This window comes from Chelmon rostratus, chromosome 22 (genome assembly GCF_017976325.1).
Source record: "Chelmon rostratus isolate fCheRos1 chromosome 22, fCheRos1.pri, whole genome shotgun sequence".
NCBI lineage: Eukaryota > Metazoa > Chordata > Actinopteri > Chaetodontiformes > Chaetodontidae > Chelmon > Chelmon rostratus.
The window spans coordinates 11,856,319-11,873,522 of NC_055679.1; the positions used below are offsets into that span (position 1 = coordinate 11,856,319).

The 17,204-nt window shown below is 42.1% G+C and overlaps 1 protein-coding gene across 1 annotated transcript in view; it reads right to left on the reverse strand.

The window, feature by feature from the left end:
- The window catches only part of plxna4 (plexin A4), a 210,804-nt gene that overhangs the window by 84,514 nt on the left and 109,086 nt on the right, over window positions 1–17,204 (reverse strand). Inside the window, exons 3-4 of the mRNA XM_041963491.1 lie at window positions 13,338–13,466; window positions 1,830–1,930 (exon numbers count right to left, since the gene is read on the reverse strand). Of these exons, the coding sequence (XP_041819425.1) occupies window positions 1,830–1,930; window positions 13,338–13,466 (230 nt within the window). The remainder of the gene's footprint in view (window positions 1–1,829; window positions 1,931–13,337; window positions 13,467–17,204) is intronic.

Sequence of the window (17,204 nt, forward strand, 5' to 3'; positions counted from 1 at the left end):
CATCTTTAAATGAAATGATCTGGAATTATGTATATTTAGTATTCATGCCTGGTGTGTGTGTGTGTGTGTGTGTGTGTGTGAGAGAGAGTGTGAGACTTTGCCTCTAACCTCTGGTATGTGACCCATAACCCATCAGATTGTGTCCTCTCTGTGCTAATGCACTTTCTACCCTGGAGACCTTAAACACATTCATCCTTTATTTCTCCTTCCATCACTCTGCTGCACACAAACTTGCTCTTTTTCTCACTAAGACCTTTTTCACCTCTCTTTCACAGCTCTTTGCTCTTTTCACGTTCCAACTGCGATGCAGAAGCGGCTCTCCGCTCTGCTGAAAATACGCGGCTAGTCTATTTTGTAACCGAAGCCGCGTCAAGCTGCACAGAGCAGATTGAGCCAGGCAGAAAGGTAAACGTAAGAACGGCACAGAGCATCCAGACAATTTTCAAAATAAAACACCCTGTGGAGACTCTCAATCGCATATCACATCAAGACAGATAAATAAAGAAACCATTAAAATACATAACCTACTACAAAAATCTACAAAAAAAGACCAAATCAACAAAATCTGAGCAAGTCAACAAAATCAGGCAAAGCGGCCCATTTCTGAAACGCTCCAAATGGTGTATGTAGCCACACTGAGGACAAACAAAATGTTTTTACAGCTGGAACGCGATGCAGCCGCACCCCATGGAATTGAGATGTTAGAAGCTTGTATCCAGGAAGACCATCCTGATAGCTTTCTTTTTGTCTTGCTCAGAATTTAATATTCTTTAGTCTATTCTCTACAAGTCTGTTTGCCAACCTCTCTGCCTTTTTCATCTCGCCCTTCAGCTGTTATTTTCTCAATCTTTCTGTCCATCTTCCTTCCTTTCCCTGGTTTATGTGTTCCCCTCACACTGCTTCTCTGCCCCAACCATGTCCTCTCATGCCAGCAGGGATGAAGGTCCTAAACGTACTCTGTCTCACTCACTCTCTCACTCACTCACACACTCTCAGTCTCTCTCTCTCTACCCAAGGGCTAGCGCCAACACAAGAAACCAATTTTCAATTTACAGTGGAGTGGGAAATCTCCCTGCCCCCAGCAAGCACTATCTTCAACTCCAATCTTGAGGGACAAGGGTTTGACAGCAGCTGGGGTGTGTGTGAATTTGTGTGCATCTGTGTGTGTGAGTGTGAAAGAGAGAATGACACAGGCCAACAAGCTTAAAGCGAAAGAGAAAAAAAATGCAGGAAAGAGGTTAGCACGACAGAGAGTGAGTGAAGTGTGGTTAATAAGATGATCTTAAAAATCTCATTCAACAGTTTCCAGCTCAGTTACAATAACAGAAGCTATCACTCTCCTCGTGTCAACTCCTGAAGTCTGGAGTGGTGCCCATCAGAGGCCTGGCAGTGCCTGCCAGTGTCTGTGCTCTCACCAGGCTCTGGTTTCAGGGCTGGTAAACAATGCCAGTGGTTAGGTTTGGTAATGGATCCAAGGGGGACGCTGGCACAAGGCCGAGCCCCAGGAAAGCAATCTGAGAGTTGGCCTGGGTTGGCTAGAGGAGTCCCTGAATGCTCAAGGGCTGCAAGGGATGGAGTACTGGGCATGGGCCCAGGCGTCATGGAGGCAGGGGAGGCTAACAACCTGAACACTGCAACCCCCCACCCACCCTCAGACTGTCTGTTTAGGAGGCTTTGTAAATAAACTGAAAAGAGGTGAAGAAATATAGTGTTTGTATACCTGAAAAATGAAAGAGAAAAAGAGAAATAGCGATATTTGTGTTTGCATAGGTGTGTGTGTGTATTGTGTGTGTATTGTGCATGTCTATAGCAGTTCTAGTAGTACTTACATGTTGTGCAGGACACACCAGCCGCAGTGGGGATCTCCTGAACCGAGACACTCACTGCAGGTAGAGTACTGGCCACAGGCCTCCACTGGCACCCTTGAGAGCTGCAGAGAAACAAAAACAAGGACTAAATATGGTGGAGGGACATTCAAACTTTACATGTTTGTATTTTTAAAATGAAGATGAGCAGATATATAAGGAAACATTGCTACAACACAGACACAGACGGTGAATTGCAAGAAAAATGTAAAAATGTACTTAAGACCTACAGTGTTTCAGTATGTCATGGGAGGAATTCTAATGTGAATATCTAAGGTGAATATATCTGCATGCTTGCTTCAGGTGTGTGTGTGTGTGTGTGTGTGTAATTTTCAAAGAGAGACAGCAAGGAAGGGTGAATCTATGATAATAAATAAATGGATTAGGCACATCAAAATACTGTTTTCAGTTATTTGCCATCTTACAAAAATCCTCCTCAGGTTAGACAAGCATAATGAATTTCTATTCCGTGTGTGCCAGTAATAGCTTACAGGTTACACAAATACAGTGAAAACAGAAGCGTACGGGGAGCAGGAATCATTGGATAATGGTCAATTTTCATGGTCACAGGTGTTGCTTCTAATCTACTAAAAATGAGAGCAGAGCACCTTAGACAACCTCTGCAGAATAGGACTTAGAATAGGAATAGAATTTGCTGCCATCAGATACTACACAAAGTATGTGTAGGTGGAGGTGAACAGTGTTGCAGAGTTGCAATCTTTATTCAAAACACAACATATCTTGCTGCTGCATTACTGTTTGCAGACCGAATTCACAATTTCACCATCAATGTTTGTAGCTGTAAGTTGTCTAAATTGCAGCTTTTAAAATGCGAATTCTAACAAAATATTATCTCTGTTTCTATCATTATTTAGTGCCGTATACACATGAACTGTAAAAACAAACAAACATGCCAAACAAATATTGCAAAGTATTTTGTATCAGCACTGATTTTCATGAAAATGTACTTGACAGCTTTCATCTTTCTCCACTGGGTCCATATGGGAAACTTGGCCACTTGGGTGAGTAGTCCATCTATTATGATATATAGCCCTGCCAATTCAAACTGGCATTGACTGGCACTGATTGGCATGGGCCTTGAGCGACCGAGCGCAAGGGGCAAAGCTGAGGTAGATCTCAGCCGTCCCCCTCCTCTTGTCACCATGGTAACAGCATGGTGCAATAATAGGTGTTGCTGGCACTTTTGATTAATGAGCCGTCATTGGTGGATGACCGCTGTCACTCAGGCTGCTCACCGATGACAGCCGGGAAAGAGAGACGACATCATCAGTTTGGGACAGATATTGGGTTATGATGAGGGCTAAGTTGTGTGTGTGCTTGTTTGTGTTTGTGCCTGCACACTAACTGAAATCTTGAAGTCTCAGATGCAGGTAAACAAATCTTTTGCCTTTTCGTCAGACATTCCTTTGTATGCTGAACAAAAATTTCCTCATGATACTTGAAAAAAGGTTTCTCTTTGAATCCAACTTAAACAGAAAGACACCAGGAGGTTATTTCTGTGTACGAATAATAATGTGTACTGTACAGTTCAACAGCCACTGGCCATACTTGTACTTACTAGAAAACCAGCTGCATCTACAACCTAATCTATTTATCCCTCTGACCAAACAGTTGGTTCTGATGGAACTTGACAAAAGGGGGAATGCAAATGATATAACCGTTGTTGTATAAAGTAGTAGAAAAATACACATACAGAACTTTAGGTCTGAGCTCAGAACATGCAATGAGCAGCTGTGCAGCTTGCTGAGGAGAAGGGAGGCTAGTGCCTTGTTTAAAGACACTATGGCAGTGATGATGGGCACTGATGTAATCTTGGCAAATCCCAAATCACTTCACAGCTGCAGTGCATCACCTCCAGTGGGTGTGGAGGATCAAATTCTGTTGGATACTAGTCTCTCTTCATACCTCCAGGTATAAGTGATGCAATTATACATGTCTTTGCAGCACATTTTACTGGCTAAATTCCATATTTGAGGGTATGAAAAGGACCGTAATTAAACCATCCAATGTAGGGCATGGCTGAATGTAACAAGAGATCAGAAACGCCTATGCGTAGCGGTATCTCCAAAGCGCAGCCTGGCACTGACGGCGGTTTTCTCTGTCGAACCCGCAGACTATCGCACAGATGCCTGCATCTCAGCCTCTCTCTCAAGTAAAACACGACAAGTCAGTGCTACAATTTTGCCCACACTCGTGGTGAAAGTCACATTTCACCACGTGTGCGCGCAGAAGCACATGAAACGCAGAGACGCACGTACTGTCAACTGAAGTCTGACACTGACACACTGGCATGATGGAGATACTCTATAGCACACCACTACATCAATCCTGCCTGTGTTCTCTATAGTTATGTCTCTTCTGTGTTTCTCTCCAAATACTATAAATAGAATACTCAGGCAGACGTACACACACACACACACTCACACTCACACACACACACACACACACACACACACTTAACACACTAAGAAGCACTTGTATTGTTTTTAATCTGTATTTAATCTGTAACATCATGCAGGATTCCTCTTGACTTTGACAAGAAGATACGCCCCCTCTAAATTCATTCAGCTGTGTGTGTGTGTGTGTGTGTGTGTGTGTGAGAGAGAGAGTGTGTGTGTTGGGGGGAAAAATGTGGTATGTTTTGCCCCCCCTATACTGTGTAGAAGCACATTTGCATTAGGTAGATAAAGAGAATGAGTTTGAGATTGAATCAGAGAGATAGTGGTGCAAGTGTGTGCGTGTATGCACATGATCAAACTCAACTCTGATCCTCATTGCATCTCACATGATGATTCCCTCCCTTCCTGTCACTCTCCGCCAATCCCGCTCCTCCCCCAGAGATTCACCACTGCGTCAGCCTACCGCCAGCTAAATAACCTCTTAGCAACTGAAGAGAAAGGCCATTGTGCTAGCCTATGGAAGGCTTATCATGAGTGTATGAAACCACAATCTCCCCGAGTTCACGTGCGTGTGCGTTTATGTAATCTACGTAGCCATGTCACCGCATCGAGTGGTTTGTCACCTCGTGCTCTGCCATGAAAGCTAAGCACCCAAACAGAACTGTAGCAAACAATGCCACCATATCTGAATGCTTTATAATTTAACACTTCATCGGTGGCAGATATGACGATACACACGCCACCCACATGTACACATACATACAAAAACACACACGGATTTAGACTTTGTAGAATGGAAGGGACCTTGTGATGCCTATCGAGGCCTCAAATGCCTGCATCAGGGGAAATGGTTTTCTCAACAGATAAACGCATACACACACACAAAGACAAACACACACCGTATTCAGAGCCCAGCAGAAGTGATGGGTGCCAATGTGAATCCTCTGTTCCAGAGCGCGGATCCTGATATCATTCATTCTCCCTCTGTCTGTCTGTCTTTCTCTGTCACTCAGACGCTCTGAGGTGTGCAAGATCATACATTCATCATCTCTCCAGAGCCTCCATTCTCTATCTGACACACACACACACACACACACACACAAACTCAAGCAGGCAACACTTTTGTCCCCTCTTTTATCAAAAAAATTGAGGGATTTGGTGGCTAAACGACCCAATGCACCCCTTGTCTCTCTCATCTCGATATCACATTCATTTCATGCAATCTTCTTCTCAGGCTTCGCCAGAGGGGCAACCATTACGGCTCACTGTCTCTTCACTATGGCTGCACTATCATATCAGCGGGGATAAATACAAAGGATGGGGTGCATGGCATTTATAATTCCCTCCTGTTTCAGGTGAGCAAATGACAGCCATTACACCCTGCACTCTCCCTCCTTCCACAATAGGGACAGATGGAAGCTGCTGAATATAATGCTGCTTTTAAAAAAGGCCAAGATCACAGATGTACTTGATGTATTAACGTGTGGGGAGAGAGATGAAGACGTACTTGATCATTTAATGTGGAAGCACAATGGCATCAAATTATATATGCAGTATATGTACAGTTAGTGTGTGTGTGTGTGTATTGTATCTGTGGAAGACGGGTGTCAAAGGGAGCGAGGGAGGAAGAGTCTTCACTTTAAGTGTATGCAGAATTTCCACTTCAAGATCTTTGCCACTACACTGAGGAAATGACAAAGCTCGACTTTGTTTTTCTTTCCTCTCTCCTTCTTTTCTCTCCGTCACCCCTCCTCCTTACATAATGCCAGGGGCCTTGGAGTCAACCTGAAGTGGGAAAGTGATCATTTAATAAATCTGCAGAGACTTTTATTATTAACTAATTCTTCTGCCTCATCTCTGTTCTTCTCTTTGTCCTACTCTTTTCCTGCCCCCTCCACTTGTAATTAAACAGGGATTTCACCTGCAGCCAAACTCCACCACTCCAAATGAACAGAGAGAGGGAAATTAAAGTGATAGTCCAATCCTGCCTTACAGCCTGTAGGGCACACTGAACTTCTCTTATCTTTTCTCTTCTTCCCCCAGGCTAGCTTCGTCTTTTTCTCCTTCCCCAGTATGAGTTTATTCATTAGTTTGGCACAATGCTGGCAGTGCATCATTACTAATTGGAGGGAAGCAGAAATTAATGAGAAATAATTTGGTTAAATGTATGTAATTCAGTGCTATTTTGTACCATATTTAATAACATACTGTAAGTTAGCAATGTTGCGTACATGTGTCACAGATAAATGTCTGCTTACAACAGCAGTCGTCTCCAATTAAATATCCTTAAGTAATGCAGATGATTGCAAGCAAATCAGCAAAAATCATTAAACCTGATAAATCATCATCATTATTTATATGCATGATGATGGGTAGGAATAATGATTCCTGACCTGCTGTTATCACAACAGCATGTCTTGCAAATGGAAACAGGCTTGACACCCTCGACCAATCAGCAACCATATTTCCATAAGCGTGTAGACTCTCTTTCAGCCTCTCCGGATAACACACAGTACCTAGTGGTGAACAATCTATTTCTTCTCAACTTTACCTCTAAATTTCTGGTCTGTCATGTCCTACTTTCTTCACTATCCATCACCTAATGTCTAGGTAATCATTCATGTATCGGTGCCTCTGTCTCTCTCTCCTTCTTGTCCACCTAGGTCCCACCCTCTCTCTTCTCTCTTCTCCAGCTGGATAGAGGACAGATTGACGTGGGAGTCAAATGATGCGAGGGACACGTGAACGACCCACTGCCTCGTCACAGCCGACGCGCCACTCAATCCGTCAACCACCGACCAACGGTGTTATATCATAAACTCACTTAACAGAGCGGGCCAGTGGCTGCAAGTGCAATATTGTCTTCATTTGACGTTCTCAGAGGTCAAATGAGAAAGCCATCCATTGCGCTGTCAGGATTGCCAGCGCATGACAAACGACTCGGATTCAATCAATCATTTCCACTTATCTTTCCATTCCAAATAGGGCGAGGCCCCCCATACACACACAAAAAACAGTTGAACATGCTTGAGGTGGTTTACAAATAATACTTTACACTTTATACTTTAGAATTTCCTGCATTAGACATACTGTTATTTTTTACCATCTGTCATCACTGGTATGTCTATACCTAAGCAAATAGGCAACCAAAACCCTTGACCCTTTAGTGCACAAACAGGATTTAAATTTATTCTGCAATGCCATTTCTCTCATTGGCAGGTGCTAGAAGTACAGCCACACACACAAACACACGCACGCACGCACACACACGCACACACTGTGGCTTATTCTGCACAGGCTGCATCATCATGCCCTGAGGCCTAGCCTGGGTAAAAATAAGGCCTGTATCATGCAGAGAGAGTGCACAGTTTGGACTATTTCCAGCAGCCAAGACATTGGCAAAAGATGCTGATGATGACTCACATGAATGACAAATTTTATGAAGTATCTGTCTGTTAGACAGTATAATGGGCTTGTAGATTCACAACTATCTGCAATGGCGAAAGAGAGAAGAATACAAGATTCAGCAATACACTGAAAAACTGCAAGGGAGAACAAGAGAGAGAAAGAGTGAGAACGCAAAGGTAAAACTTCAGAAGGGACTTTGAGTGAGCCACGAGTTCACTCCAACCTTGTCTGCCCCACTTCGTTGACATTCTTCAGAAGTGTGTCAGGCAGCAATGGCTGCAACATATAAGCTCTGTTCACTTGCCTTGTTAGACCACAGCAGCCTGCAGCTAAACTGGGACACAACATAATATGCACATCTGAACACCTTCATAACTCACAGCCACACACTACAGGGGTGAGGAAGCCACACAGTAAAGGATGTGCTAAAAAGTTTCCCGCTGATAGAAATTAAAGGATTCTGGTATTAAACATCTTTGATGAGATGCGAAGACGAGATACTTCCACAAATTGGCTTGTCGGAGTTCCCTGAGGGGTTTCGAAACAGAAAAAAGGAGCATTTGACTTTGAATGATCTTACCCCACTATAGTACACATTTTCAATAATTTACATTTACAGATCTGCATTTGCTACACTGAATATCAATAATTTAGCGCCATGAGTATGGCAGTCCCAGCACTTTCGAGCAACAGTGTATATGCTGGATGCAAAATCTTAGTATGTGTAGAAAAAAATGACTTAAGCAGGATGTAGGGACATACTTGATAAAATCTAACCACTGACTGACTGCGCAGTTACTGGCAGGATGAGTTAATGTGTTTTGCTGGGTTGCTGGAGGGTAGTGGTATGGCTATGGGAACACTGAATGACTAAGACACAACAAACACTGCTTGAACTGCTCCCTAATGCATTGGAACCCATGTCAAGTCTCAACACAGCCAGCTGCTGAGCAATGTACTTTGCAATCCAAATCATATTCATTGAAATTACTTTCTCATGATCGGTCCAAACAGAAGTTGCTAATATTCCCTTCAACTGCATGAACTGTCATGCAAAGGGTGTGTCTTTGTAGATTCAAACTTATACTATAATCAACCAGCAACACTAATTTATGGTTGCGTGCTTATAAAGAGTCCTGCAACACATAAAATAACTATGCATTAATGTGGCATAGCCATTAGTGACACGATTTGACAGATTTTTTTGTTTTTTAATCTTAAATCAATAGATAAATATAATAAATTACATTAAAATAAAATACATTGTCATATAGCTCCTAGTTTATAGTACCTACTAAAAATTAACCCTCTTAGTGTGTGATTTGTACTTTTAATTTACAGACTGAACTAATGATGACATGATCCCTCGCCTCCACTGACACTACGTCATTCATTCTACTTAGATATGCTCATTGTGGCTGACAGATGAACCAGTGTTAACAGGATAGTAGCATAGAAGTGAAACACAGCACCAGCTCATACTAACAGTGGGATTGACCTGCCCCTGTCACTCAAACACCAACCCTAACATTCATAATCACAGCCCATTCTATAATCTGACTGTCCCCTTCCCACCAGAACATCTATTTAGCCCGCTAATAAGACGACTTGTGTGTGCGTGTGGGGGGTTGTGTTGTGCATGTATAAGAGAAAGATCCAATTAGAGGACAACCAATCACAGGACTAATGAGAGAGTATGGATGACAGATTACTCTGCTAGTAGGGACTGGGTTAAGAAAAATGCAGGAATGGAGGATTGGGGGATGGCATGGGTAAAAAAAAAAAGACTTTGGGGAGTGAGAAAGGTTAGAAATGGAATAAAGATGGCGAGAGAAGAGATGAAGAAAGAGGAGCGAGGAACACAAAAGGCTGAAGCCTCATTCACTTTACAAATCCCCTTAGAAATGAATAGGGGTTGCAGGAGCAAAAATCTATAATCCTCAAAGAAAAACAAACATAACAAAGCGGACACAGTCGCAGGATGGAGGAAAGAAAGAAAGAGATTTCAAGTCTGGGAGAGAAATTAAATGAAGGATGAGGAAAATACAATGACTGGGATGTGGAGAGCATTTTTTTGCAGTACACGGTAATGCACGGGTGTGTCTGTGTGTGTGTTTGTGTTTGGCCAGCTTTCTTCTCTAATGAGTGTATAATGTGACACAGACAAGCAGGGTACAGTGTGACTCTCAGCATGACGCCCCTCCCTGAAGCTGGAGGTATGCTTCTCTGTCAAGGTGTTCCACTGGTCCCACCACACTATCATTAATTTAAGGTTGATTATACATATCATTATACAGTCATGCATTATCAGACTGTGGTTTTCAGTACTTATAGACCCTCAGTAATCATGTTCATGTTTTTTTTATTTTGTGATGGAAAGCTAGCCAGCTAGATCAAGAAATACACATTTGTCCACTGATAAAGAAAAAATTGACTGAGTCAAGCAATCATTATGTAGCCTGAGTGATCACGTTTACTTTCTTTAATTGGCTTTGTGAGAGAGTGTGATGATCGCAGTGAGGACATTTACATTTTTATTTTTTTTTTTAGCGTTAATGAAAAGCAGATTAGTGAACCTTTTCCTCAACTTTGTCTCAAAGATGTCTTAGAAATGAACTGCTTAGATCAGAAATCTGAGCAACTCAAGCTGACATATATGTATATGTCATATAGGTATGAAAACATACAAAACCACCTATCAGCAAACAAAAAAAAAAAACAACACAGAAATGAAATGCACAAATTTCTGCTATTTACATTAATGACTGCAGCCTTATTTAAAGGACCAGTGTGCAGATTTTAGTGGTTTGTCTGTCCTGGGCTACTGTAGAAACATGGTGGTGCAACATGGCGGACACTGTGGAAGATGACCCACCTTCCTCATTCTAAGAAAAAAAAAACAATTCTTATTTTCAGGTGATTTTACAGTAATGAAAACATAATTTTGAATATTATATTCAATTTCTGCCAACATTGCCCTGTCCTGACTCACTGTGCTGTACTGGACTGTCACACCAGCCAGCATCCAGAGGAAGTCTGCATCCACCCCTGGCTTAGCGTCACAAATCTGAAGGGTAGGGCTTCGAGGCTAAGAACAGCAGGAGAGGAGCAGTATCGACCAACTCTGTTCTCAGCCTCCTGTTGTGGCCCCCCCTCCTCTTCTCTCTTTCCATCATGTGTTTCCTCTTTCTGTATTCCTCCCTTGTTCTATTTATCACACTCTCCGAGTGTCTGGGTCCCAGGCCCCAGGAACAGCAGGTGGCCTTCTGCTATCGACCAGTTCAGGCTGCTTTAAGAGCGTTTGCCACCGCTGGGACTGGGGAATGTGCATATGTGTTACCTGTTATGCCAAAATATTGTTGCTGTGTGTTCCCTGCATGTGAGATGAAGCAATCTGTGCTCATCTTCAGTGATTGCAGAAATCTGGAAACACTGTTTACTGAAACAGTAAATCAGGACAGGTACTTGTGATAATAAAATGTCTTTCAACTGACATTAAGGTCTCAAACTCTACTGACTGTAGTAAACACAAAGATATTGTAATGGACTGAGAAAAATATCCATATTGGTCAAATCAATGAAGAAAATGACCCAATATTGCTGATAACTTCAATTATATATCGAGCAGAAATGTTTTGATCAGTAAAAAACATCAAAATTGTAAAGGATTTCAATGGATTATTGGAATAAAGCCACAGTCTTTGAGTTGCATTCATTCACTCTGATTTTACTCTCTACACCCTTCAGCAGTATAGGAGTGTGTGTTTGTGTGTATGTGTTGTGTTCATTAACTGCTCTCTATATTTGTGTGTTTGTTAATTCCCAGATGTTCCTCTTAAACAGTTAGTGGAGGTCAGCCCTCTAACTAGGCTAATAGACTAATTACTACGAAGGCCTAACACACACACAAACACACACACACGCACACACACGCACACGCACACACACACGCACGCACACACACGCACACACATACACACACACACACACACGGGACCACTATTAGCTAACAAAGCTCACTTGTTCCCTCACTTTTTTCAACATAAGCTAATTGGCATGCAAATTAAAAATGCTAAATTTGTAACACGATGTTGGGCGATAACAGCGAGACGTAAAGGAATCCAACATAATGGGAAGAAATGGGAATTAAGTATTGCTAACAATTCATTTGTTATTCTGTAATATCTTCCTGAAGACCAATTACACGTACTGCAATCCAAAAGAGAGAAAAAAAACAAAGTTCTCACATCTCAAACAGATTTGTACAAAAGAGTAATTGGGTGTAATAGGATGCTGTGACAAAAACAGCATCCTAAATGTCCTTATTCTGCTTACTTGTGCCTCTCCCTCCTTTCCTGCCATCCCCGCTCTCTCTGCAGATGGAATGACTCAGGAGAGGCAACGAGAGCGGCATTTGAAAGGGCACCTTCAACTCACCGTCTGTCTGATATTTAGAGTGTTATCAGGATAATCTGGGCTCTTTAAAATGTACACACATTTACACACACACGCAAACAAATTGCACTACACATTAGTAAATACTGACACTTTCCCGGTGCCAGAGAGGTCTATAATCCTGTGGAAGCTGCAGACAATATACAGGGGTAACTAGGCTATCGCTGCCAACAAAACACCAGTGGCCTTCTGTGATTACGGGTGGCAGGAGATAAAGAGGCGGGAGAGAGGGAATGATATGCATATTATCTGAACTTCCGAAGCTACTGCAATATTATAACAGCCACATTAATAATGAACGATAAATGGGGCCACAATTAACTGAAAAGAGCGCGATCCAGCATGGGTTCTTTGATTGATGAACCCATCTTTGAGTGATTTGATTACCAGGCCTTTAACGGTGCTTGATGAAAAGATGATGCTCGTGCTGAACGGCACGCAGTGTGTTTACGGTTTCTGTGATGAATTAACTTTTGGCATCAAGACTGTGAGGACAACAAATGAATGAGATCATTTTCAAAAAAAAAAAAAAAAAAAGGGACTGAAAGTTCAAAGCTTTAAGTTTGGTCATCTGAGGACTTGGGTATGAAAAAGACGGCCTACACTGTAAGTACATGCTCATGGCCGTGTGTCTTTTTGTGTGTTAAAGAAAAAGAAGGTAAATACCTAACAGTGTCAGTCATGGGTGTGTGTATGTGTGCTTTTATGTGTGCACAGCTTGTGTGTTATGGACTTTCCATGGTGCTACTTTAGCAAGGTTTTGCCTCTGATAGAGGTGTTCACAGTCTCTCTATGTCCATTACACAGAGTGCTGCTATTTCGCTTCACATTCCATGTCATCAAAGGTACTAAGAGCGGCAGTGTGTATGTGCGTATGCGCATAGACATACACACCAACACAGACACACGAGCGGACTGAGACCACTCTCCTCTCTCCCGATAATTCAGCACATTTATTCATTCCAGCCCTACCCTCACGGCCTGTTTCTGTAGAAATACATGGCCATAGCATCCAAGAGTCCATCTAATCCTTTTCTCTCCTCCAGCCAGGCTGTAATGAAATCCTCTATGCTACACCAAAGGTTATTCTACCCTGTGACATAACAAAATGATAAATGCCAGTGGTTATGATATTGACTCAGCGGGGGGGACTTCTGTGTTGTGTGATGTGTGGGTGTGTGTGTCTGACCTGGGTCTCAGACATGACATAGAGGTAGTGGTGGTCCGAAGAGAAGGCCATGTCTCTGAGGATGGGTCCATTCTCCACCGCCTGCACCGTCTCATACTGCAGAGCACGAGAGGAGCCGTCTACCCGGATCTAGAAAAACACAGAAGCACATTAATATATCTATGCATAATATTTCTAATCACTGCAGTGTTCACTTTGCCTCTCAGGTATTACAACAACAACAACATTAAAAAGAAACATTCCAAACCTAATATGAAGTATATTATCAAAACAGTTTTAGAAATTGGGCTGCTTCTGCCTTTCAAATTTATTGAATCAGTGCTAGCTGTACAGAAAGTTTTAATTGTTAGATACCAAAGTTATTACTTTAACTTTACTGATTTATGAAAAAACAACTGAAAACGCGAAGATCTTAGATGCAGCTGTAATAATTAACATCTGATATTGAGGGGGTGAGGTGCTTTGGTCAGGGTCAGTGACATTTTGGTTATGGGTTTGGGTTTTTGAATTTGACAACCAGTTGGTGATTTTTCTTAATTTTTAAGAAGGGGATAACCCATTCAGGGGGTTAGGTAACCCCTGTGGTGCTTGGGAGTAATTTCAGCAGCACAGATACAACTGAATGATCATAGAAATATTATAGGAATATTGTAGGAATACAACAGGCAGCAGTGTGTCTCTATGATCCTCTCGCTCCTCCGCGACTATGCACTGCTACTCATCACTTTGATTATGAAGGGGACACTACTTTATAGAGTATTTAAGCTACAGTGTAGTATAGAACTGCATATTTATAGTATACAGTTTAGAGAATATTACTGATTTAAGACGAACTGACAGAAGGGTAGGATTGAGAAGAAAAGGTGCAATTACAAATCTGTCTACTCCTTTAGCACCATGGACAGCACCATTGATGTATCAATGCACAGCACAGTTAGGCTACTGATATTTCAGAGCCATGGTCAGGGCCAAAGACTCTTGCACAAACCTCAGTCAGATAAACGATCAATGAGTCAGGCAAATTAGACTAACTTATTCAACTAGACAACCCCTTTGCCCCTGCACTCTCTCTGCTACTAAGGGATGGAGAGGGGTGGAAGTTAGGTCAACAACCATCAAGTACATATTTATGTATGCCACAAATGGTGAAGTAGTGTAGAAAAGCCAGCAATTAAAACAAACTTAATGAAACGGCTGAATATATAGCAGAGAAATAAAGAACATCTGAGGTAAAAAAGAAGCAGCGTGAGAAAGAGTAATGTTGCCGTCCTCAAGGAAAGACTTGGCAGTGGTACAAAGGTGGTGTCTGGGACAACAAAGTGTGCAATTAGGAATCAAGGTATCATTAAAAAGGTACTTTTCAACATTATTATTGACAAAATTGCCCATCTTAGACATACTGCCTTAGGATTTTCCCATGTATCATCTCTTTCAGCGCTGTATCAGTGAAGCTCATCTTTCTCTATCACAGTTACAGCCATTCAAAAGTGATTAAGGTAATTAAGCATCTGGGCAAGAGGTGTGGTCTGTGGGCCCCTAGGTGTGTTTACTCAGCAGAAAGTGCATGGAATTGGCCCCACACACACTTGGTGGTGGTGATGGAAGTGTTATGGGTTGTGCCCGAACATCTGCTTACATCGTCACACACACACACACACTCACAGGGTGCGTTCCAAATGATCCTTTCTAAATCTGGTCCTCTGGCAGTAATTTTCCAGTAACACACAGTTCTGACACATACCTACCCAAGCAACTTTCAGCACCCAGTAGAATACACACTCTCACACACAGGCTTGCAGATAGGTGTGAAACAAGTCTTGTTAAAGTTGTGATGACTCTTGGTAGTTCTTTGTGCTCTTCAGCACTTAAGGGTTCACAGGTAACCGGCACAAAAAGGGGATAATTGGACAGGAAGCAGATGGTCAAGCAGACAGGTGAGTCACTTCATGATTAATTATAGTACGCTGATGACAACATACTCTCTGTCAGCATATCATTAAAAGCACCTTTCTCTTGGCTCGCCTGAAGCTGAGAATCCTTAACTGTTCCAAGTAGGTAGACTGAACCTTTTATTAAAATGCTGCTGTACCAAATGAAAACTTTGTTATGGAATAGACAAAAATTTATTGCGGTGGATTTATATTTTATATTTCTTTGTCTTCCACTGAGAAATTGATTGTTAAGGAAAGATCAAATAGTCACATAAAAATAATTGAAGGGGAATAGCTTTTGTGTGCCCCATGGGTCATAAAGTTGCACTCATACATGCAGAGAACAAGAATTCTCTCTATATCTCTCACCTCATCATTATCAAATAGCAAGTACTAGGAACACAATATGCACTTTCTTTATACTGCAGTGACTTAATGTCACTTCCTACAGTCTTAACTTTATTCTACATTATGACAGAAACCAATCAACAACCATTAACTGCTCTACTGTAACCAAATGGAACTTTTCTTTGTCTTTGCTTAGACAACCAACTATTGTATAGTAAAGAAACAAAACCTAAGTACACAGGGTGCAGTTTACATCCTGCCCTACTCCTGCTGCTTCTAGTGATATCCAGTTTCACAACATGACATTTCTTTAAACAGGCACCATCTTTCACCCTGATTTCACCCTCATCTCCTTTGTTTTCCAGCCATTCTTCCTCCCTCGGCCTGCCTCCTGCTTGGCTTGTGTAGTGATCTTGATCTCAAAGGACCTTGAGTTCTGTGTATCAAAGCCGCACACACTTTCACTGGGAACCATTGTATGCGCTGGGGTCAGTTGCAAAAGAGAGAACAGAAGGTGAATGGGAGAGAGGGAAAAAAGAGAGGGAGGTAGGAAGAAAGAAACTTCCACGCGAGCCGGGGCCAGATTCAGCAGGTGGGGTTATCTAATCTGCCCGGCCGGGTGAGTTCATTTGAGGAGCGGTGTTTATGTGCACTGTACACAGCATGTGTGTGCATGTGCATGCTTTTGAACGATTGTGTGTTCATCAGCTCGCGCCCACTGTATTAGAAAGAAGTGTGGAGCCAATTGCTGAGCAGAGTTAAAGGGCAGTCTATGACAATGGCTGAATACAGACTTTTATTGCGCTGGGACAGATCCACAGTCACCAGGGAGCAGAGGGGCTGCAAGGGGAAGCCCCTGTATATTAATCCTCAATCTGACCACCAACAAAACAAATGAGCCACCAGGGAGTGCACAGCATGTCCGCAAGCATGCGACGCTGGCTGGTTGAGTCACAGTGGGACTGGAGGGAAGGGAGAAAGAGAGAAATCAAAGACAAGTGGAGTTATTTGTACAATAATTGGAATGTACAACATGTTTAATAGCAATTTTACCCTGTGCAACACAGCCGGGTCAGTCTGGGCCAGCAGGTTTTAAAACAGTTACAGCACACTTCATCTCCCCTGATATTAAACTGTGTGCTTTGAAGGAATAATACTTCAAAATATTCACCTAAACCATGCACAGTATAATCAAATAAAAATAAACAGATACTATTCTAAAAACACTATCCAAAAACAAAAAGCCCACTCAGCAGAGACTGAACACAACCAATACCTTAATTCCCTTGGTGAAAAGCCAAAGCTAATGATTATGTTTTGTTATGAAACGACTAATCCTAGTTCCATTGTCAGCAACAGTAATTATTAATATATCTTAAAGTAATTTTTTCATCAGCCTAAAATCATTAAGGCAGCCACAGTGGTGCTAGCCAATATTATCTGATTCCTTTTCAACAGTAATAAAGTGGATTAGCTGCTCTATGCTAAATGGATTACAATGCTAATCTCGCTATCACATTAGCACTACACAATAGACATTCACTGCCAGACAGACTTCATTTTGCCTCAGAGTTGTGGGAAGGTGAGA